At 53.5% G+C, this 23,853-nt stretch overlaps 1 protein-coding gene across 1 annotated transcript; it reads right to left on the bottom strand.

Moving 5' to 3' along the window:
* Positions 1 to 2,344: 2,344 nt before the first annotated feature.
* Positions 2,345 to 23,438, bottom strand: VWA5B1 (von Willebrand factor A domain containing 5B1). Its single transcript, XM_030964035.1, is given in 23 exon segments — positions 2,345 to 2,599; positions 2,810 to 3,064; positions 3,279 to 3,402; positions 3,624 to 3,693; positions 4,047 to 4,121; positions 5,086 to 5,214; positions 5,767 to 5,904; positions 6,531 to 6,848; positions 7,034 to 7,244; positions 9,379 to 9,566; positions 10,517 to 10,712; positions 10,921 to 11,106; positions 12,624 to 12,738; positions 14,490 to 14,692; positions 15,151 to 15,261; positions 18,101 to 18,277; positions 21,251 to 21,375; positions 21,631 to 21,762; positions 21,999 to 22,103; positions 22,292 to 22,536; positions 22,838 to 22,982; positions 22,985 to 23,044; positions 23,300 to 23,438. Coding segments are annotated over 23 exon segments (3,702 nt in total).
* Between the last annotated feature and the right edge of the window lie 415 nt (positions 23,439 to 23,853).

Below are 23,853 nucleotides of genomic sequence, written 5' to 3'. Positions count from 1 at the left end.
CCTTCAAAGCACGAAAAGGCTCCTCCGGTTCCCGGCTAATGAGCCCCTGCGGAGGAGGAGCGCGGCCCGGCAGGAGCGGAGCTCGGCAGCAAAACCTCCCCAGGGTGGTGGGACAGGGCAGGGGGGACACGGAGGGGTCTCTGCGGGGTCTCGCCATAACCCCAACTTGGCCAGTTCTCTCCCCAAAACCCCCTTGGCACAAGGCTGCCCGGGATGGGACGTGTCTCCCTCCCTGTGCAGACGCTGCATGCAAATATTTATTTACACAGCATTAGGGGGTTATTTATTAAGCCACAGTTGACAACTGTATTCAAATTAATTTCTCTTAATAAGGCACTTGCGGTCACCCCAGCAACAGCACCGGAGTGCCCTTCTTTAAGGAAAATACTGGGGTGAAATTCCCTTGGATGCCAAGAGGGTGCTCTGAGGGGGCCTCTGGAGATGCTGGGGCTGGAGGCACCAACTCCCTCCTTGAGAGATCTGCTCCATCCCCGGAGATGGAGCCCAGAGGGAGGAAATTGGGCTAGAAGTGTCTATTTTATGTGATATATATATAGATCCAGAGGTCACCAAAAGCAAGAGGGCATCTGAGGGGGTCCTTGCTTGCCAAGGGGAAAATAAGGGATGGCAGAGCTCCCATGTCCTGCTTTGGATTGGAAAACACAATGGCTGCTTTATCAATTCCTGTGATTACAACACTAATTAAGGAAGGTGTGGGATGAAGGCAGGATTTTTGTTTCCTTGCACTGACCAAGGTGACAGGTTAAACTATGCAGAGAAAGACAGCAGATTTCTCAGCTCCATCTCTGCCTCAGAGAATAATCAAACCAAATTTCCCCTGGGTTTTAAAATCCTGGATGCAACAGCTTACCAAATGCTGTGCAATTCAGGGTTTGCAAAACACAGTTCCCCAAAACTGGAAGGAAGCTCCTTATCCCCTCTGCAACCCAGACACACACTAAATCATCACGGGGTTTTTTGGGGGGTATTTTACTGAACAGTCACACAGTGCTCCAACCAGCTGGGGTGGCCCCAGGGAAACCCACCAAGAACCCACCCCAAAACAAAGGATTCACACTGGGAATTAGAGCAGGCTGTGATTTACTGGGACAACAACACTTGTGCAACAACAGAGAACACGCCTGTGCTGAGGCACCCGGCCGGCAAACCGGCAGCAGCACTGAGCATTGCCACACTGGGGACCTCAGAGAGGGGACATCAAAGCAGACACTGGAGGGGTGCTCGAGGTTCTGGGGAACCCAAAGAGCTGACACTGAGAGCAGACACCAGAGGGAAGCTCCTGGAGACCCAAGAGAGGTGAAACCAGAGCAGAAGGATAATCTTGGGGACCCCGGAGAGGCCACACTGAGAGCAGACACCAGAGGGATGCTCATGGTCTTGGGGACCTTGGAGAGGTGACACCCGAGCAGAGACCGGAGGGGTGCTCATGGTCCCCAGCACGGGTTTCCCTCCTGTTCACCCCCAGACACACAGACACGAGACAGAAGCCTGCTGGGACAGGCAAGGCTGCTACATGCCAAGGGAGGGAGCAGCAGGCAGTGGGTTCCAGGCGGGCTCCACGGGAGACAGTGGCACACAACTCCCTCTGGAGGCACTTGATCCTTCAATCCCGGGCACCCTGGCTCTGCCTGTGAAGCTCCAAAGGCACACGTTGGCTGCAAGGGATCTCACAAACTCCTGCTGGGATTGCAGAGAGCCTGAAGGAGCCCAGCATGTGTGGATGGGATGGGGTTTGGTCCCAGCCTCCAAGTGGCCTGGCTGGGCTCGATCCTCCTGGCTGTGACAGCAGGGCTGCTCTTCACATGCTCATTCCCAGCCCAGATTCCCTTTTATCCATGAGATGAGCATGTTGTCAGACCTTTGCCTTCTCTGAAAGCCATCTGAGATGGCAGGAGCCAGGCAGGAGCCTCAGGAAAGCAGGGATTTGGGGCTGAGGGGCTGCAGTGGGGGCTTGGCAGTGATTCAGAGCTGGGAAGAGGCATCTAAGCAAGGACAGGGAAAGTGGAGCAGGCCACAAGATCTGCCCTGGAAACTGGGCTTGGACCAGAAGAAACCAGAATCAGAGGGAACTGCTGTAGCCGGAAGTGCTGATCTAGTTGAAATTAAAAAGCATCTATTGCAGGCAGTGGTAGGTTCCCTTCCAGGGCAAAATCCTGACTGCTGAGTGCAGGATTTTGCCCAGGCTGCTCTGTTTGCAGGGTTTCCTCTAATAAACACACACATCCCTGCACCAGAGGAGTTGAGCTCCTTGGAGGCATTTCCTAAAGGATAGATCCCTGCTCCTGTGCCCTCAGTAATCTGCCCAAGCCTCCCCCTCCTCCTCTTACACACTGCCTGGGTTGTAGCACAGCAGGTTGAACTCCAGGTTCTCATCCCAGTGACGGAGCAGCACAAAGAGCTGCTGGGCTGCAGCTTTCACCGTGGCCAGGCTGGATCCCTCCGGGAAGTCCTGCCCGCTCAGCCACAGGCTGGCTTTGGCAGCCACCAGCTCCCACTCGATGAAGTAGGAAGCTGAGCTGTGCTCCAGCCAGGCCAGGGCCACAGCCGTGGCCCACAGCATCCCCTCGGGCTCTGTCTGCTGCTGCAGCTCCACGTCTGAGAGCACAGCCTGGAGCTCGGAGCCACCCCCGGTGTCCCAGCCGCGGCCGCTGCCGGCGGGGGAGGAGAAGCTGCGGATGGTGATGGCCGGGAGGCGCAGCTCCTGCTCCTGCTCGGCTCTCAGGGCTCTGGAGATGCTCTCGGCCGCGCTGCCCGACAGGTGCCGAGGGCGGCCCGTGTTCCCCAGCACTGCTCTCCCTGCCAGGTCTGCAGTGGTGGGGCCCTTCCCCTGCCCGCTGGGGACCAGCAGCTGCTGGGGGCAGTTCAGGGGTTTGTGCTCCGAGGAGGAGCTGCTCCTCTTGCTGCTGTAGGAGCCGGAGGGGCTGAGGGACAGGCGGTGGCAGGCGAAGGGTGATGTCCACTTCAGCTTCTCCATGGGGATGTTGACGGCGTCGCAGAAGGCTGAATTCAGAAGGAAGGCACCACAGGCCAGCTGCAGGGACACCTGCAAGGGATGGTGGGCACAAAGGGAAGCTCTGGCACCAACCACTTGTGGGTAGCTCAGGAAAAAGGCATGTATGGGTGAAACAGCTCTCCATCTCTGAGCAGGTCACTGGACGTGGCTGTCAGAGGCAGCAGGAGGAAGATTTGGGGGATCCTCCTCTGCTCCCCTGCAGTGACCACACAACCCCAACAAGACCCAGGGAGGAGCTGCTCACCAGAGGAAGGTAGTCCATGCTCTCACTGTCACCCTCAGAGCTGGCTTTGCTCCCTCTGCTTGGAGGTTTACTCATGAAGCCTTTGGCAGCTCGAACCAGCAGCATGGTTTTATTGAGGGTCAGCCTGTGAAAGGATGAAAAGGTGTCTGTGACCTCTGTGCTCATCCTGACACCCACCCTCCCCTCCAAACCATCCCTGCTCCCCAGACACCGGCACCATGCTCAGCCCCAGCTCCAGCTGCTGTTCTTGGGGGTCCCTCCTCTCCCCCTGGCTTGTGTTCACATCAGACCCACACAGGTGAAAGGCACCTGCTGGGCTCAGAGGAAGGTCGAGCTGGATCATACCTGGCAGCAAAGAGCCTCTCAATGGATTTTTGGGCTTGTGCAGAGGAAGCAGACAGGCTGTGGAGAGGCCCTGGGGAGAAACAGTGCTGGGGTTACAAGGTGCTACAGGGGAGCAAAAGGGAGCAGAGTCAAGGTCCTGGCTTGTTTGGCTGCTGAATCTTTGGCAAAACTCCTCCTCTCCCCTTGCCTCATTTTTCCTATACGGATAATAAACATTCCTATACCTCTTAAAAATGAACCTGGGGGAGATTTATACCAAAAACCGCATCAAGTTCCATCCTTTTCACCTCAGAATGAGTCCGGCCCTGTGCTCACAAGCTTAGTTTTAGGTCATAAATTTTTATAAAATTCCCCAAAACTCAGCAGAAGCCCAAACCACGGACTCGATGGAGCTGCACCAAGTGCCAGCAGCTCTTTCCCTACCTTCAGGGCCACGGCAGCGCTCCCAGGCAGACAAGGACGGGGTGCTGGAGGGTGAGGGGCTCCTCTCCTCAGCATCTGCAATTGAGGAACCACATCAGCAACAGCACCCAGCCAAAGCCAGCACCTTCCCTCCCATGGCATGATGGGGTTAATGAGCCTCTTTGGGGCTCTGGTAATTCAGCTCCAGCTCTGACAGTGCCAGACAAGGTCCGATCCAACTCGTCTTCATTAGTGGAGGATTTGGTGACAAGTGAGTGTCTCACATCCCCCCTGCCTCTAATTACACTCGTTTCATCCTTCGTGTTACCCACACTTCGGCTGCCAATTAACTCCCGAGCGCTGTCAGCAGCACCCCTGCCATGTCAGGGCTGGGGGGCAAATCGAAGCTTCCTTGCCCTTCAAGGAGATGAGCCCCAGCCTGACACGTCTGGTGAGCACCAAGGCAGGATTTAAAAAGACCAGAGAAGGTGTCCCAAACCACTGAGTGTCCCAGCCTCCTGCTGAGAGCAGGTTTGCCCCCGAGCAGGCTGCACGGGCTGGATAGCTCAGTCCTCTTACGGGGACAGACTGCCTGAAACCCAAGCAGCTCTCAGGCACTGGCTACCTTTAGCAAGCATAAGAGATATCAGCTCTTTAGTGATTATCAGCTCTTTTGAGTTCAGCTCTTTTGCTTGCTAAGGCACTGCTGGGCCCGGCCGACAGACAGAGAGAGAAGGCAGCTCTGGAGTTCCACAGCAATGTCTTTACTGGGGGTCTGTGAAGGGTTCCAGAGACGGCTCTTCTAACCAGAATGGGCTAAACCAGCCCATTATAAAGGGTATAGGGGTATCCAGAATTGTCCAATAGCAGGGGTTAAGGGAAAGTGACCTATGGGGTTACAGAGAGATAAGCTGAGGTCCAAAAGGCAGAAGAGAGGGGCTTGCCATGACTTGGCATTTCCTGTCTTTAGGCCTCTGCTCTCCACAGGGCCCTACCAAGCCCATGGCCTGCTACAACTGAGATCTCTAACGGAAGGAGATAAAACCCCAGGCAATCTTACTTATGCTGTTCAATCCATAGTCTCCATTCTGGCCACATGCTGACTGAGGACGTCCAGGGGAACAGCCACGATGCCTTCTGTTTCCTGAACTCTTCTGTTTCCTCTGGTTGCCTTGCTTGGATGTTGCCCCTTGGCATGAGAGAAGAGCCAGTGTTAGAGAGAGACTGGCACATGCATGATGGCAATGGAACCACAGAATGAGCTTGGTCAGGAACTGGAGTGACAGGACAAGGAATGGCTTCAGACTGGGAGAGTAGGCTTAGATGGGCTATTGGAAAGAAATTCTTTGATATGAGGGTGGTGAGGCCCTGGCACAGGTTGCCCAGAGAAGCTGTGGCTGCTCCCTCCAAGGAAGTGTCCAAGGCGAGGATGGACAGAGCTTGGAGCAGCCTGGGGTAGTGGAGACGGTGACAGGGGGTAGAATAGGATGAACTTTAAGGTCTCTTCCAACCCAAAACATTATGTGATTCTCTGGTCATCCCTGGGTACCCAGACCTCAGAGGAGACCCTTTCTCTGGCCAGGGGAAGAGGTTGGTGCCACCAAGATCTTGACCACGGCCTTGGGTATGGATCTGGTGCCAAATTGTACTGCAGCTTCACAGGGTTTGCCCTGAGAGAAGTTTCCCAGTGACACCTTCCCTGCCAGGACAAGGTTCCACCCCTGTGGCAGCTCCATGTTACCTGTGTGGGTGTACTGGACCAGGGTGGGCAGGTAGGAGCTGGTGCTCAGATCCACAGGCACAAAGGCTGTGTACTTGCTGATGATGTTGCAGGCCTTGCTGGTGTGGACAGCGCTGAGCTGGAACCGCCGCCCAGACCCTGCCACAGGAGGCACAGCAGGGTCAGAGTCCACGGGCCCCAGGGGCTCCCCCACCCCTCACACCCAGCTCCCACACCCACCCCCATGCCTGGGGATCCATGCCCAGCAGGGGCTGTATCCCTTTATCTCTCTAAACTCTGCCCACTGCTGCTCCTGCTGTCATTTTACAAGCCCAGATGCACCTCATGGAGGACAGGGTTGACACAGCCCAGGGACATGTGTGGCCCACAGCAGTGATTGGGGGCTGCTGCTGGAGTTGGATGCCACTTCCCAGCTCCAAGTGACCAACTCCTTAAAAATAACCATGTTACCTCATGCATGAAGCAGAGGGATCACAGAATCACAGAACATACTGAGTCAGAAGGGACTCTCAAGGACCTTCAATTCCAACCCCTGCTTCTGAGGAGTGGGAAGGAACATGAGTTCAGGAATGATCATGTGCAGCAAGGGTCCAGAAGCAGAAGAGCACAAGGCAGCTGAAGGGAGATGTTATTTGGGAGTTGTGTGAGACATTCCCTAATATTTTACCACCAGCAGCTTTTGTTTTCACTCCAGAGGCTGCTGAGACTGCTGGAAAGCCCTCCCGAGGCCAGGCAGGGTCTGCCTGCAGCCAGCTGTGCATTACCATGCTCGATTTCACACTCCCTCTCAGCGAGCTGCTCCAAGTCCTGGATGAGTGACTTGGCTGCCAGGTGGTGGAAGGTCTCACTCCACAGGTCTGTGTCACCATCCTCCTGGCTCTCCCGCTCCCGGAACAGAGGGTGGACATCAAACGTGACTTCCCACTGCACAGGCTCGTTGTTCCTCAGCCCCTTCACCACTGCCCTGCAGAGGGCCCTGGGGGAGCGCGGGGAGCCGCAGGCAGCGCCGATATCCAGGTCCTGGGGCTCCCAGTCGGAAGAGGTCTCTGTCTCAAAGGTGAGGGATGGATGCTGGGCAGACTCTGCAGAGAGGGGAGAGGCAGATCATTAATCACCTCCCTGGGAGCTGAATTCCCCACTGGCACCACAAAACCGTCATTAATCCTTCCCAATTGTCACACGGTGGCACGGGGTGCGATGCAATGGCACCAGACCCGGGCACGGACAGGGTGAGGTGAGGCTGGCCATGCCCCCCTCTCCCACTCACCCAGATCCCCGGGGCTCCGGCTGTCCGAGGAGGAGTGCAGGCTCCTGATGGCACCGAGTGCTTCCAAGCCCCTCGCCGGGGCTTCCTGCAGCCCGTCCGGGGCGGTGGCGTCGTGGCAGAAGGACACGCAGCTGTGCTGGAGCAGGGCGGGGCGCCGGGCGCCTGTGCCGCGGATCCTGCTGGCAGAGCCGCGCGGGATGGCCGGGAGGGGCTGAGAGCAGAGCAGGTGTTAGGGCTGGACCTGGCTGCAGCCAATGGCACAGAGCTGCTCTGTGCCCTCTGATCCCGTCTGCTCCATGCATGGACCTGCTCTGTCCCCTCTGATCCCATCTGCTCCATGCATGGACCTGCTCTGTGCCCTCTGATCCTGTCTGCTCCATGCATGGACCTGCTCTGTCCCCTCTGATCCCATCTGCTCCATGCATGGACCTGCTCTGTCTGCTCTGATCCCATCTGGTCCCCACCCAACCCCTGTGAGCGATGCAATCACCCAGGTCCTTCCCTCTGCCCACCCCGGCTGGGATCTGTGCCCAGACAAAGCTCTCCACCAGACCTTGGGGTGTCCCCAAGGGACCCTGGCCCCCGGGGCTCCTTCCCCAGACATACAGAAGGTGAAATATGAGTTTCATCCCTCCAGACATTTTAATGACTTCACTTGGGAACCAAAGAAAAGAAGAGAGACAGAAAGATCAAGGACCAGTTGCTTAGTAACGAAAGGAGAGGTGCAGGGGATGGGAGAAAGGAATTTTTATCTTTTTATCTTTTTTTAATTTTTTTTTATGAGAGTGTTTCTCCACTTTCAGGAGACATGAATCCCCCACTCCAGCACCTCTGGCACCACATTCCACAGAGATGCTCCCCTGTGCAAGGTCTGGGTTTCATCCCTGTCCCCAGGGCTGTGGGAAGATCCATCTAAACAGACAGACTCTATATTCCTAGGACATCACCAGCAAAGAACAGAGGTGGTAGAAAGTGGTGGATGGAAGGATACTTTCTCTGAGTGACAGACATATATGACCTCCTACCACCACCTAAATTTTGTTGTTCTATGACACCACCAGCAAAACTGGGAGCCAGGTGGCCCTAGGCACGATTTACCAAGCTAATATTGACACATCCTGCCAGACCCTTTCTGTTCCAAACCTGCTCCTTCTCCTGCCTGAGCTCTCCTCCCAGCCAGGGGAAGTCAGCTGGGAATGGAGCTGGGGGTTTAAGCTGCCTGTGGCTGGTGCTGACCTTTCCTTCCCAGCATGGCAAGCGTGGAGATGAGCTGAGGGCTCGGCTTCACACCCCTGAAAATGTCAAGCCCTGGCAGCAGGACTGGGAGCTGGGAGAGCTGCTGGGAGCCCTGGCAGCAGGAGGGATAGCAAAACCAGGCTGCATTTAATTAAGAGCAGGCTGCATGCTGTTAACCATTTACTGCCCCCCAGAAGGGAGTCAGTTCCACTCCTGCCTGCACACCAAGGGCAGGAGGATGCTCTGGGGACCTTCCCAATACAGGGAATGGTGCCAGTACCCCTAAAACCTGCTTCTTCTTGGTCACTGATGCTGTTCACCATCCTCACTGCTGTAGGCTGAGGGCAGAGGTCTCATCCCTCCCTCTGGAGCCCTGGCCCTGCTTTCCCCTTTGCCCCCTCATCTCCCCTCCCAGCCCTCACCCAGTGATCTCTAACCCAGAGAAGAGGGGAAATGAAAGTCCCTGCTCTGAGTTTCCATGGGAACACAAGTGCTGCTGGTCCTCCCAGCCCTGCAGATGCTGATTGCAGAGCAGAGCATCCCAGCAATGCCAAGGATGAGAGAAAACTATCCCTACCCTTCTCAAAGATCAGCTGAAAAATCTGCCCAAATTCCACCTGCTGCAGGTAGGGGACAAAACCCTGTTCAGCAGATGTATCATCACACAGGTTCACATCTCATCCCAGTGCTATGTAAGGCAATGCATCCAGCTGGGAACCTGCTTTGGCACTGAATTCCTTTTCCCTGCCAGGCACAGAAGTGCCACAGCCATGGGCAGGTTTGAATCCTAAATTGTAGGGAGGTAAGAAGGACCAGAGGAGCAGCAAGGTGAAGCACAGGCTGCTAAGGGGAAGAGGAGCAGGGAGAAGCAGGCTCCCATGGGGAGGGACTGCTATGGGATATCAGGATGGCACTCTGCTCCCTGCTAGGCTCGTTTCCCCAGTGTTTGGGATGTGCTGCAGAGCTGTATCTATTATCTATACCTATATCAATATTTTAGGGCTAGTGTGAGTCAGGCCCTTTCCTTCAGGCTCTTATCCACCGGATATTTTCTCCCTCCTCCTTGCTGGCTTCCACCTGCAGGCAAAGCCTCTCGGGGGATCACCTACCTGCAAATCCACCTGCCAGGGCTCGGGGCTGAGCTGCTGCAGGTCCTGCAGGTGGGTTTTCCTCAGCGGGTTTCTCACCAGGGCAGTGCCAGGGTCGCTGGCTGTGGGCACCTTCCTGCGGGGCTCATGCTCGGAGATGTGGGTGGTGCTGTATGCCCGTCTCCTGGACAGAGCCTTCACATCCATTCCTGAACGGGGGGAGAGAGGATCAGCTCCACTCCACACTGGGAGCAGCCAGCACCACTCCCTGGCTCACAGTGGGAGGCAGGGAGCCCTCGCCAAGGTCCTGCCAAAGCTCAGGGGGCCACACTCAGCCCTGCAAAGTTTTAAGGAAAGCAACGAAAGCACAGAAGGAAATAGAAACACAAAATTCCTGGAGATGTCAAGAGAGCAGGTTGGGAAGGTTTTGTCTGAGGAGTTTTCAGCCAAAAAAAGCCTGACTGCATTTCCCCAAACCTCCCTGGAGAAGACAAAGGGTTTACTAATGAAATTTAATTAGTGCAGACACGCTCCTGTCAGAGCAAGACTAAAATCTGCCTTGGAAAGACACGATTTCTCATTGCTTTTGACAAGTTTGAGGGGATGCACAGTACAGATCCTCTTGGAATAAAAGGGAAGAACATCCCATGAGTAACAGAGGTTTCCCCAGCTCCAGGGTGCAACCAGCTGCTTTATGCCACATGCTGCTGAAACAAACACCCAGCCAGGCCGTGGTGGGGAGGAGTGACACCCTGGGGAGAGGGCTTTGGATCCATCCTCCCCCCTCCTGACTGGGAAGTTGCTTTGCAGGTACAGGGATGGTCTAGCAGAGCTACCCATTTGCTCACTCCACTCCTCCTCACACTGCTTGGGAAGCTTGTAAATAATTATGTGGCCAAAGCTAAAGCTGCTTTGAAAATCTCCAGGGAACCCAGCTCACCAAGGCTTCCCTTGATTTCCTGACAGGTTTGGATAAAACATCCAAACCAAACAGACTTGCTCAAGCCTCAGGAGATCTGTCATCTCTCCTGCAAACTCCTCCAGCTCTTTGCAGCTGAAGACATGTATAAATCAGGCAAAAAACTTGGGGGAGCAGTGACAGGAGCTTGATCAGAGAGACAGGGCATCACCCCCCCGCATGTACAGAGGAAAATCTGACCCGTGTCCGTGTCCGACTCTCCCCCAGGGTCTCTGCCCACGCCCAGGTGGTCGGGGGAGCGCTCGGCAGGGCAGGACCCCTCTGAGTCTCTGGAGTGGTTCCAGCTCTCCAAGCCTGCTCCCTCCTCCTGGGAGTGAAAGAAAACAGAGCTGCCCGACTCCTGGGAATGCATCGTGCTGTACTGCCGCCTCTTGTCCTGGGGGGAAGCACAGAGAGGGAACAGGTCCCACCACAGTCTCTGTCCATCAGCTCTCAGCTGAGACAGGCTGCACCAGCCTCCTTAGCCACTACTGCCCCCCAAAGCCCCACCCATCACCTCCCTTAAGGGAGACACCCCCTGACCATGCAGAGACCCAAGACTCTTGCGTACACCCCAACACCCCCTGCTCCTGGGACAGACTCACAGCTCTGGGGTTGGACAGGTACGGGGAGGTGTCACAGATGACACTGTAGCTGACCAGGTGATCACCAGGGAACAGGCAGCTGCTGCTGACAGGGGACACCAAGACCTCAGTGCTCTCAGGAAAGACCCACTCCACAGACACATCGCTCAGGACCGGAGCCATCGCCTTCTTCAGTGACCTGATCATCTGCAAAGGGCAGGGGGAGAGGTTCAACACCAGCTGGACACGGTGTGAGCCATGGTGCACGTGCCATGTGCCACAGGGAAAGGGAACATTCCCTCAAACAATCCCATCAGCTGATTCCTACCCTCTCCTGACAGTCTGCTTCCTCTTAGTCTGACGTGCATCCCAGCACCCCCATCTCCTTGGCACAGTTATACTTGACAGAGCTGGGTTAATGGTTGGTCTTTTCCAACCTAAATGACTCAATGATTCCCCGATTTTTACCATGAGCAGATAGTGATGGAGCACAGGGCTGATCTCACACACACTGCCAGCCCAGAGCAAGGTGGGAGCTATTGGCCTGAGGGATCTTTCTCTGATGTGAGGCAGCATCCCTTGCTCCCCTCTAGCACCCAGGATATGCTGTCAGCCTTCACTGGCCTGAGCCCCAGCCCCAGCCCTTGTCCCAAGCCCAGCACTCACACACTGATAATTTTGGGACAGCTCATTGCTGGCACAAGCCACTGCCAGAGATCAGCAATGCTCTGCCTGTTACACATGTGGTGAAGACCAATATTCGTGAATACCTCATGGGCAAATCTCCCATGGAGCCATCTACATGAGCTTCCCTGCATGCCAAGGGAACTGAACACCAGATTTAGAGACAGAATAGCTCAAATATTCCCCATTGTTCCCTGCTTTTTCACAGGCTTGGGAAGACACACCAGGCTGTGTTTTATAAAGCCGTTAATTGACGCCTCAGACTGCCGAAGGCACCGAGCTGCACAGCCTGCAAAGCTCTTATTAATAGCTCTTATTAAACACCTCTCTCTTCACTGTCTCTGCTTTTAATTTACATCAGAAATGTTGATGCCATTCTGTCTTAGAGAGGTTTTTGTGTGCTCCAGGCTCCTGCAGAGGGTGGAGTTGCCGAACTCCTCCTTGAGAGATCAAGAAGGTAGAAGCTGGCTTTTTGCAGATATTTAGGAGCTAAAGACCCAATTCTCTCTGGGTTTAGTCAAGCAGCAGGTGACAGGCTGGGCTCTGCATTCACCAGGGGACAGAGCCATCCCTATGCCAGATTTCAAGCACACGGTTTTACTCTCCATGGGGAGAGAGGGAATGGAGAGGCTTTAAAGTCAGCTTAATAAGCAAAGCCATCACAGCACATTCCTCTCGCTCCAACCCCGAGTCCTTCTCGCCTGAGCAACGCCAGGGCTGAGCCCGACTTCAGAACTAATTGGCTGCTTTGATGCCAGTCCCACTGCCCTCGCCGTATCTGAGGCAGAGCTGCCTTTGAAGGCAGAGCTGCAGCACCGCCGCCACCGCGGTCCCCAGCCCCAGGCGGAGGCAAACGCACCCTCCGCTCCCTCCGACGGCCGCCGGACACCGAGATGCTCTTTCATCCCCTCCCGCTCGCCCACCTGCTGCGGGGGGATTGGGAAGGCAGGGCCAGGATGGGGAATGAGCCCCCCGGGAGCCGTGGCCTCCCCCTCGCTGAAGCAGAGCATCCTCACAGCCCCGGGTAGTGGGGGCTGTACCTTGGGCTGCAGCCTCTCGCCCTCCTCCAGGAACTCGGAGACGCCCCTGGATACAGCAGCCAGACCCCGCACCAGCCTCCTGCAGGCGTTTGGCCCGAGGCCGAAGCTGTAGCACCTGCAAAGGGACACGGAGAATCAGGATCCAAAGCAAAAGCCACCCACCAGCCCCATGTAGCTCACACACTCCCTCAGGCAGAAACTCCCTCTGGCTTTTTGCCACTTCTGTGTCCAGCAGAATAAACCAGCCCCTCTTTTAGGTATGTGGCAGGAAGGTTGAGAATCCCCCAGTGCGTAAAGGGTCTCCAAGAGAGCTGGAGAAGCACTTTGGACATGGTCATGGAGTGACAGGACAAGGGGGAATAGCTTTAAACTGAAGAAGGGCAGGGTTAGACTGGATATTGGGAAGAAATTCTTCCCTGTGAGGGTGGCCCTGGCACAGGGTGCCCAGAGCCGCTGTGGCTGCCCCTGGATCCCTGGAAGTGTCCAAGGCCAGGCTGGAGGGGGTTTGGAGCACTCTGGGCTATGGAAGGGGTCCCTGCCCATGGCAGGGGGCAGAATGAGATGGGCTTTAAGGTCACTTCCAAAGAAAACCATTCTGGGGTTCTATGAACCACCAGCCCCCTCCTCTCAGCAGACCCCAAATCCCTTCCCCAAAGAGCAGCCTTCAGCAGTGACACTCAGGGGTTCCCAGCAGGACCTCGAGCCTTCCCCTCCTCTGCAAACACAAACAAGCTGCTTTGCTCTCAGTTCAGCTCTTTTCCCTGCTGGCTGTGGTCAATAGCACTAAAGATCCAGTAATTATCTCTGCTTGCAATGAAAATAAACATTTTCTCAAGGAAGGATGATCCAGCCAGGTGAGGCTGCTCCCTCCCACTGCCAGGTCTGTGAATCAGGATTTGGTTTGGGCTGAAGGCTGGAAGTTGAGCTGGAGGCAAGGCATGGAGGGCAGTGCTAGGTGGGGATGGATGTGCCAGGAAGCCAGGAGGATGGGAATGGGTGGGATATGGCATTTGGGCAGGGCAGGGGATTGCTCAGAAAGAAAGCACCCTCAGCAGCAAACTGCATCTGCACAAGGGGCTTTTCTCTTGGAGGGTTTTAATCCTCAGCTGCCTGCAAATCCTAGGCCAGCCTCACACCCCTCCTAAATAAGGCTCTGATCTTCTTTTAAGAAGGGGCATGCCCAGCACTCTCCCTTCCAGGGTCACCCAAGACCACGCTCCAGCTCTGATTGCATGTAACCCTCCCTTCCAGCCCTGCAAGAGCCAGGGTGGGAGGGTGGGATGCCCTGGGAAACAATCAGACCTCTGTGCAGTTACCCACAGAGCAGCTTCCCTGATAACTCCAAAGTCTGAGAGATGGAAGAGGAATCAGGATTTCTCACATTTTTCTCATGTTTTGTGCTCCTTAAAGAGGCAGAGGAGAAACCAGAACAGGCTGTGATCAGGGCTGGGGAGCCAGGCTGGGAGCTTGTGCACAATTAGCTGCTTTTTACATAGCTGCCTTTCAGCATATTCAATTCTGCACAGCCCCATCCTGGAAGCAGCTGGGGCCAGCCCCAGATGTGCTTTAAAAAAAAATATTAAAAAAAAGCGAGGAAGATTGTTGGCGTGTCAATCTCTCCGAGCAGGAAGCATCAGCCGAGAGCTGTGAAGTTGTCAGCTCAATTATCCTGCTTTTGATTGTTTAAAAAGCATCTGAACTTCTGGGATTCGTTCCAAACCCTTTGAGGTTCTCCCATGGCTCATAGCAGCAATCCGTCCTGCCTCTGTCTCTGAAGAGGGGACGTCTGTGAGATGGAGCTGTGCTCAAGGGGAGGCACATGCCAGCCTGTGCCAGGTTTCTGGCCCTGCAGGGCTGAGTCTGTACCTGGTGGAGCAGGAGTGGTCCCGCAGCAGCTCCAGAACCTTCCCCGTGTTGCTGATGGCCCCGGCTGTCAGCACAAAGAGCAGCCGGGGGTGGCCCCTGTGGATGGGCTGGCGGAGGAGCCACTTCAGGGGGGACAGGAGGTTGATGCTGCCCATATCAGCCCGGATCCTCCTGATGCTCTGGCAGGCGATGAGCAGGCTCTCCTGCCCAAAGGAACAGGGGAATTGTCAGCACCAGCACCCTCTGAGCACCAAGGAGAGCCATGGGAGAGGCTGAGGGAGTTGAGGATGCTCATCTTTGTGAAGGGAAGGTTTTGGAGAGACCTTAAAGCCCCTTCCAGTGCATAAAGGGGCTCCAAGAGAGCTGGAGGACTTTGGACAAGGGCCTGGAGTGACAGGACAAGGGGGAATAGCTTTAACCTGAAGAAGGGCAGGGTTAGATTTGGTGGTATAAGGAAATTATTTACTATAAGGGTGGTGAGGCCCTGGCCCAGGCTGCCCGGAGAAGCTGTGGCTGCCCCTGGATCCCTGGAAGTGTCCAAGGCCAGGTTGGATGGGGCTGGGAGCACACAGGTATAGTGGAAGGTGTCCCTGCCCATGGTATATAAGATCCCTCCCCACACAAACCAGTCTGTGATTCTGTGAACTGTGGGGTCACCCACCTCACAATAGGCCTGGCTGACAGGAAAGAGGGTCTTGAAGGTGGATCCAAACCCAATTATATTGAAGAGACACGCCGGCATCAGGCTCTTGAGAATGACCAACAGGGCATCCTGAAGGGTAAAAAGCAAACAGACATGAGGACACTTAGATCTTCCCTGGCTGCCCCAACTTCACCAGTAAAAGCTCTGCCAGAGCCATCTCATCTTATTCCCACTTTCACCTGACAACAAACCAACTGCTTCTTTCCCATGCCTCCATATGACCCAGCTCTTTTCAAAATCCCTTGATGATACTTGGGACATGAAGCAGTGAGGAAAATGGGGAGTCTTTGGAAAAAAAAGACAACAAAGAACTGAACAATTTTTTCTGTTTGTTTTTAAGGGATTCAATTTGTGCTGGCAACACAGTGCTGCAGCACAGAGCTGGTGGGTGAGAAGCAGAGTGTGAAATTGAGAAGTGCGACACGCAATGCATCTCAATGCCTAAACTTGCAGAAAATAAACAAACAGCTTAAAGTTACACAAAAGGAAAAGCCTCCCCCATCCCCAATTCTCTTGTATTCATAGCTGGCTTCAATTAAAATAACTGGGAGACAACAGATTTAAGCTATTTTCTTTACCAGAGGTGGTTATCTAATGTGCCTATTCCTGGGCTTTACATAAGGCAAGAGCAACTTGAATTGTCACAGTGGTATTGTGGACAAGTCCAGGACAGAGCTTGTGATCACAGGAACTGGGCAAGAGCTGCTTAAGGAGCTCTTGAACTTGTAGGAGCAATTATGTGGCAGGAGAGGAGACCCATTTAAAGCAAAGTGTTTATTTAAAGCAAAATGTAAAGCAAAGTGTTCAGGAGCAGCTCAGTTCTATTTAAATGCTGATCAAGGCAGACTCCTGCCAGTCTGCCGAGGGCAGCAGAAACCCTCTAGCCAGCCCCTGGAGGAGCTGCCAAGGTCAAAGGAGCAAGAATAGCCTCCTTGAGTTGTCCTACCAGTGGCAAAGACCAAGTGACCACAGAGGGACACAGCGAACTCCCTGCCTGGGTCCAGCAGGGATCCCAAAAGCTCCTCCTTACAGGCTCCCAAAGCCTGTAAGACTCAGCAAAAACTCAGAGCTGGAGCACTGAAAATCAGTGGAATAATGCACAAGAGCAGGGCTGCCCTTTAACAGGCTCTGGAGTACTTGAATCCAAGCTGTTATCTCAAACCTACGAGGATATATTTATACCACTGCTCCCAGATGGCTCCCGGGATGCTGGCTCTTCCAGATCTCAGTGCTGACATCCCATCTTGGAACTCATTACAAGGGAAAAAATATAAATTTCCAAATATTTCTCTTAAAGCACTTCCCAAAATGGGCAACTGATGCCTGCTTGCTATTTCAGCAAGCAGAAAGATTTATTGCTTCTTATGGTAAATATTGATCTTGATCCTGTTGCACTCCATAGCTTTATGGCAACTCAATAAGGAGGGATGTTTGCTTCTAGAAAAGTCAATTCCCAGTTATTAGTGCAGTTTTGCCAGTGAGCACCATCACAGCCTGGCTCTTCTCCCTGGCTGCATCAGGGTGGGAAAGGAATTGGCTGCAGGAAATTTAAATCCCTGAATTTTCCACTCCAGCTGCTTTGGACTGGTGCCCTCCTGCTCTGCACGGGCCCTTCCACCCCATCTCTGAGTGCATCCTGAGGCTGCACAGCTCTAAGACCTGTCATGCCATGCATCCAGCCAGCTGAGGATGATGCAGAAGGTTCCACCAACCAAAACCCACCCAAATGCTCTCAGAAGAAGCTCCTGCTGTGAGGTCCCTGGTGTCTGCGAGTGACAAACAAGGATGGGACATTCAAAAGAGGGATAGTGGGTTTCTCCCTTGAGGTATCTCCTCCAAAATCTCCCTCAAAATATTGTTTCCTGAAGGGGAACAGTCTTTTTCCTGTTTCTACAGCCCTCCTGAGATGGGGTTTCCATTTCAGGACCAATCAGAGAAGGGCTCTGATCCTGCAGGTCCCCATCCCCAGAGGACAATCCAGCCTCCACAGAGGCTGCAGAGACTGTGGTGCCCAAACCCAGCCATGCTGGGAGTTGGAATGCAAAAATCCACGCTGGGAAAAGATTGTCAGACTCCTAAAGATGCTGGGGGAAGGGGTTACAAGCCCAGAGATATCCTGTTCCCCTTGGGAACAGCCTCCCTATCCCAGGGGATGTGCTGCAGCCATCTGCAGGCTCCTCTGCATCCCAATCTTTGTTGCTGAAGGTGTCTGTCCTTCAGCAGTTCCCATGGAAACTGGAGACAGATGGGAAAAGAGATGAGCTAGAAGATGGACAAGTTCAGGAGTGGGTCTGTGGGAACCTCATGAGGTCCAACAGACCAAGTGCAGGGTCCTGCACCAGGGCTGGCTCTGGGTAAGAGCCACATCTGACAGGGGAACCTCAGACCCACAAAATATCCTGACAATGCTGTTTTTTATTCAGAGCTCTTGACACAATTCCCATAACTATCCACCAGGCTGCTGGTGGCCATTTGTGTTTGAAAAAGGGATGTCTCATATTTAAATCATTTCTGTAGGTTCACAGAGATGCCCATCAGCAAAACCTCTCCTAATGCATGGTCAGCACCTTGCTCCCCTTGGAGCTCCCTGGAGGTTCCCTCCTAGGCAGCCATCACCCAAAGCCCTCCTGGAGACACGGAGAACTGGAAAAAGGATGCACAAAACATGCCAGCAAGAGAGGGAAAAAAATAATTTTGCATTTTATGTGCTGATAGGAAAAAGCAGAAGAGAACAGGGGAGAATCACCTTTGTTGCAGGTACCAGAGGAGCGCCATGGTTGAGATGACTAAAATACAGCCTATAATTACCCCCCATGCCCTGATAATGAACAGTTATGCTCTCAGCATCCCCACTGCTCTCTCTCATTCATCCCTGTTGACAGGCAGGTGCTTCCCCTCCTGCAGGTACCTTGGCACGGCTGATGCTCACACCACTCATGCTCCTACTGCGATCTACCAGGAAGATGAACTCGCCCTGGGCTTTCCGGAGGCCTGGCTGCACAGTCCTCAAGTCAGGGCAGAAGTTGAGCATGATGACAGGGTGGTGGGGGATGTCCTTGTTCAGCCTCTTCCTGATGATTTCCGTCTGAAAGAAAGCAGGAGACAGCTCCAGAGGTTGATTTTGAGAGGTTGATTTTGAGAGGTTGATTTCTCCACCCCATTTCAATTCGAGGGGAGTCAGAGCAGGGCTCAAAATGCAAGTGCATGGCCTTTTGTGGGCCAGAATCTGCTTATTCAGAGGTGGCAACAGCAGGGTGGGCCAATATGCAGGTGTCCTGTTCCGTCCATACCCACAGTATTCACCATCCCTGCAAGTGTCCAAGGCCAGGCTGGACAGGGATTGGAGCAAGCTGGAAAAATGAAAGGTGTCCCTGCCTGTGAGAAGGGTGGGACAAGATAAGCTTTAAGGTCCTCTCCACCAAACCATTCTGGGATTATATGGAGCAACTGCACACTCAGATAAAAGCCTGGAGAAGAAATCAAAAGACCTCACCCTACCCAGCACCTTGCAAATCTGATTCTCCAAACATTTCAGCAGAACCTTCCCGAAAACCTGGTTCATTAGCACAGCTTAGCATCCCACCGAGGCACACCAGAGGTTTCTCCATGGTCACTCACTAATGAAGTGTGAGATGCAGCCCTTGATCTGCTGCATTCAGCACTCCAATTCATTCCTGCTGCCTCTGGTTTGCTGCTTTTTCTGCCCATTTCTTTTATCACTTTTCTTTGTAGGGATTGAAAGGCTTTGGAAAGCTGAACCGTTTGCTCCAGCCATGGCTCGATAGGAACCCGCATGATCTCTGCACTGCACACAGCTCCAATGGCTCTCTGCATTTTCTCTCCTTCTATTTCAAGTATTCATTACAAATGGGATAAAATAAACTGGTGAAAACCTTTTGTGATGGGTTTATAATGTGCTGTTACATGTGTATCAAGCAATAACGGGTTCATGGCCTCAGCTGCTTTGGAGGGAGCTCCAGGACCCCACATCATCCCAGCCATGGCCTTTCATCCCTGGGTTTGAGTGTGGAAAAAACTCCTCAACAGCAGCTCGATCCTCAGGGGCTTTGTTTGCCTCTTTTCTCCTCTTTCTGGCTGCTTTTCTCGTTGGTCTCACAGGGAGTAAACCAGACCCCAGATAACTGGGCTTGTTTTCTCCAGCCATGAGTCACATTCCTCAGTTTATGAGCTGATGACCAACCTTTGTTTTCTAAAACTCACTAATTCCCTGGCTCAACACACACACACAAGTTCTCCTTTCAGCTCCTCTGCCTGAGCGCAGCTTCCCTGACCCAGTGAAAAGACAGGTCCCACTCAGAGGAATAAGCCAAGCTCCCACTCATCCTCCTGCCTTTCCCTTCTATGCTATGAGGCACAAATTAATCAGGTGCTGAGAAATAAAATGGCTTTTTCCATTTCCATTTCCCTCCAGCTATACGACATTATTTTCTTTCACAACTTTTCCAGTTTATCACATTCCAGACTAGAGTGTTCCTTGCTGCCTCTGAACAAATATTGCATCGTGGCCCTGGACCTATTCACAGAACTCCTTGGAAAGCTCTTGGGTATCCATGACATAAATTTCCTGTGTGATCAGGATGAGCCCATACTTTGGGATTTCTCATGACTGGAGGGAATTTTAGAGGCAAATCTTCAGTAAACAGCTTCAGTGGAGCTGCTACAGGTCAGCCAGAAAACAAAACATCTCCTCACCTCCCTTCTGTTCCCCTTCACCCATTATCCAATTACAATAAACTAATCAGATTTTGTTGAGTAAAGTTGATTCCAGTGTGCATCCATCCCCACCAACCTGCAGCTGACAGCATCCAAGCCTTTTGCATAACAAACAGAGGGAGGAGAATTACTTATCATTTGCTGCTGAAATTTCTGGGCTAATTTAATTTAAGCCAAGAAGTGGCCAATGTCCTGCTCTGAGCAGCAGCAATTCCAGCCCATCATCTACCCCAGGTACTCCAGGCATTTTCTCTGCTCCCTGCAGCTGTTTCCCAGTCCTCCTGGGGCACAGGTGGCTTTCCTGCAGGGAGATGTCTCCAGAATGATCCCCCCTTAGATAATTTGACATGCTAAATGTGCAGAAATAATTAGGGAGCCAACCGAGGCGTAGCGTGGGAGTTTCATCTCGTTCCACCTGCCACACGCTGAACACAATTAGAGGAGATGCCTGCAGAGTCCCAGCCCTGCCAGAGAGAGTGGAGGGCAAAGGGAAGGGAGGAGAGGAGGGTTGACAAGTCTCTGGTGAAAGGAGAAATCTCAGCAGCACAGGGAGACACCCCTGCAGCAGGTCAGGGATGTCTGCCAAGAGGGACCCAGGATCAGAAATGTGGAGAAGGAGTTTAGGGGGAAATGAGCATCCCTGGGCACACAGGAGAGCCCTGGCTGTGTAAAACAGGAGCTGACACTGTCAGCCCCAGCTGTGGCCACACAAGCACGACCTGTCCCTTAGGAGAAGACGCCCACCCTGGAAATCCAGAGGGCTCTGAGCTGTCTGCTCCTCTCTGCTGATCCCAGACACACCAAAGAGTTGGGCTGTCACTCATTCCTTCAGAACTGCTGGAAGACAAGGCACAAATCCCAGCACAGATATTTTTCTCTTTGCTGCTCAGCAGAACAAAGAGAAGTCTCTCCTACCTTGTCTTCAGTTCAGCTCATTATTCCCAGGAAGATCACTTCTTTCTCTCTGACAGCTACCCAGAAACAGTAAACATTTACCGAGCAATTAAAAGAATATTTTATTCTATGTCATTGCAATAATTATAATACCCTTAATGCTATCACAATGCACCTCTCTAATTATGCTATGCTAGACTAGCACTAATTATACACACAATAACCATCTCAGAGCTCCTTCCCCTCTCAGTTTATCAGCAGCACTGCTGAATTTCCCCCTCTTCCTCCACACAAGCCCCTCTCTGACGGAGGGCGCTGCAGGTCTCATTGGGACAGTGTAATATCTGATGCTAGAAACATGGAATAATCTTCTAGCTCAGCTCCAGTCCATGGAAAGCGTCAGCTAACACCTGCAGCTTGTGTTTCTCACCTTTTTCTTGGCACTGGGGTCTTTCTTAGTGCCTTTAATGAAATCGTTCTTCCCCTTCAGGTGTCGTTCGTACTCTGCAGGGGTCATGTCACCCTCTTCCATTAAGACGTGGGGCATGTGGGGCTCTGTAAATGCAGAGAATTGTGTGAAGAACAGCTGTGGTTACACTTTGGGTCTGGCAGAGATGCAGGCACCCTTGGATGGGAAAACCTGCGAGATTGGAGAGCTCAGAAAACCCTGAGAGAGGCCAGGATTACCTCCTGGCAAGCCTACCCTTGACAATATTTGCAAAACCAGCACTAATCCAGCTGTCTCCAGAGCTACAGACGAAGCTCCCAGGAAGGGGCAAGACCAGAAGAGGGGAAGCAGAGCCCACCTACCACTTGGATGGATCAGGATCTCCACGGGTCTGTCGAAGGTGTGTTTGTTGGCCAGCGTGATCACGATGCTCTTGGCAGAGCGAGCCGAGGGGTCGGCGTCTGCTCGGATCTCGTGTGTGGGGCTCTCAACTCCTGCAGGGAAAACGAGGTGCCAGCAGAGATTGAGGGTGGGGCACACCAGGGAGAAGGGATGACAAGGCAGTAGAGGACAGGAACCCACGTTAGCATCAATCCTGTACTGGTAAATCCACCCCAGCACAGTTCAGTTGCCAACACAGATTTACATTGAGGAGGAGGGGGAGTGTGGACATTGCCTTGGGGAGGTGATAAATCAATCTTGTGCAGCAGGACAGCCCCAGTGCTCCTACCTGCCAGCAAACACGGCCCCCGGATCTCCAGGTGGAAGCTGAATTCATACTCAAAGGGGTTGGTGGCCTCACTGTCCAGCAGCTGAGTCAGGCAGAACCTGCTCCCTTGCTCCGGGCTCCCCAGTCCGCAGGGGGACTTGTCCCTGATGGTGAGATAAATCCAAATAAACCCTGTCAACATGTTCTATGGCCCAGGAACTGCAGGTCTGCCAGAGGTAAAGCCTGCCACCACTCTCCAGCCACCTGCAGCTCCTGCTCATTCAGCCCTGCATTCTCCAGGATCAATCCCAGACAGAGCCCATCCCGTGGTTTTCCGTACATTTGGAGCTGGTGGCTGGAAAAGCTGCTGGCATTCTCCAGGCTGGGCTGGGGGACCCTGGGGACACACACAGCTGGCAGAAGGACCCTCACCACCCCGCTGGGCAGTGTCTGCAGCTCAGAAGAGGTGCTGATGAAGATGGAGACACTTTCCAGGGGAGGAATCATGCCCAGGTTGGCCACAAAAACAATCTTCTCCAGGTCCTCATCCATCATAAGCCTTCCTGCACAGAGATTGGACCATGCCAGGTATTGCAACCATGGAAAATTCTCCTTTCCAGGCCTCCCACAACCCCCAGCCCTGGATCAAACACCCAAAGCTGCCACCACTGCACACACCAGCTTTCTCTAAAGAGCCCCAGCTTCTGCATCACTCCTTTGGCTGCCCAGAAGCAGCAGTGCTTTCCAAGATGGATAAGACTGACACTTTTGGCATGAGCACCACAACCCCTCAGCTTCCCAAAAGGAGCCCCCTTGGTGCAGCAGCATACACCAGCCAGCCACCCCCATCACCTCCCCACTCCCCTTCCCCTCCTTTTCTCCCTAAAACACCCTCAACCCCCTCACCACTTCCATCACCAGCTCTTCCAGGGGGGAGGCTGCAGCTGTTGAAGTAGGTGTCATCCATCTTGGCTTTGTCTTTGATCTGCACTGTCACGGTGCGCCGGACACGGCTGCCTCGAAGCCCACGACAGTTGTGCCCTCGTCCAAGGGGTACACAAAGAGACCTGCCAGCCAGGAAGGGTGTCAGCAACACCCATCTCTTCCCTGGACCCAACAGCCAGGTCCCTCTTGGCACTTCCCAAGTGGGAAAAAAATCCCACTTGTGGGATTTTTCACACCTAAAAGTTGTAGAGTTGGACACAATATATTTGGTTGTGCTTCCCACCAGCATCTAAAGGTTGAAGGCATGCACAGAAACCCAGCACTGCCATATCCTGACTTTAAAGTTCCCATTCCAAGCTTCACTCCTTAAAACTTGCCTTCCAAAGCCTGGGGGTCTGGGTTGTGGTAGGTGAGCAGGGCTGTCATCCCAAAGGCATAGCCGCTGACGCAGGATGTCACCTCGGACGCAATGAGGGGCAGCCGGGAGAGGGTCACCCGGTCAATCAGCCCTGGCATCTTCCTGGGGGTCTCTGGCTGATGTGGGGAGCTGCAGAGAGGAAGGTGAGAATGGCTGTGGAGTCCTGAGTGCCCAAAATGCTTGCATGGCTCTGTCACCTCATTCTGAAGCCCTGAGTGACCTGGGACAGGATGAGACCTGGGTTTGATGACTGCAGTCATGGGGATGAAGCAAGACCCCGATGGGAAGACAAGGCAAACCCTTGCCCCAAATCCCCACTGGCACAAGGGAGGAGGTTCAGATGAAACCTCCCTGGCTGGGGACACAGCCCTGGATGTGCATAGTACCCACCTCCCACACTGCTGAGTAGAACAGGTTAACATCTTTTTCTGTCCCTCTTTCTCCTCATTATCCTCCAAACCAACAACTTTCTCCAGGATAAGACTATGATCATGACAGTTTTCCTTTCTCCTG

Source organism: Camarhynchus parvulus, chromosome 21 (genome assembly GCF_901933205.1).
Source record: "Camarhynchus parvulus chromosome 21, STF_HiC, whole genome shotgun sequence".
NCBI classification, from domain to species: domain Eukaryota; kingdom Metazoa; phylum Chordata; class Aves; order Passeriformes; family Thraupidae; genus Camarhynchus; species Camarhynchus parvulus.
Note: the sequence above shows the minus strand (reverse complement) of the source record. Positions and strands in the feature narration are given on the sequence as shown.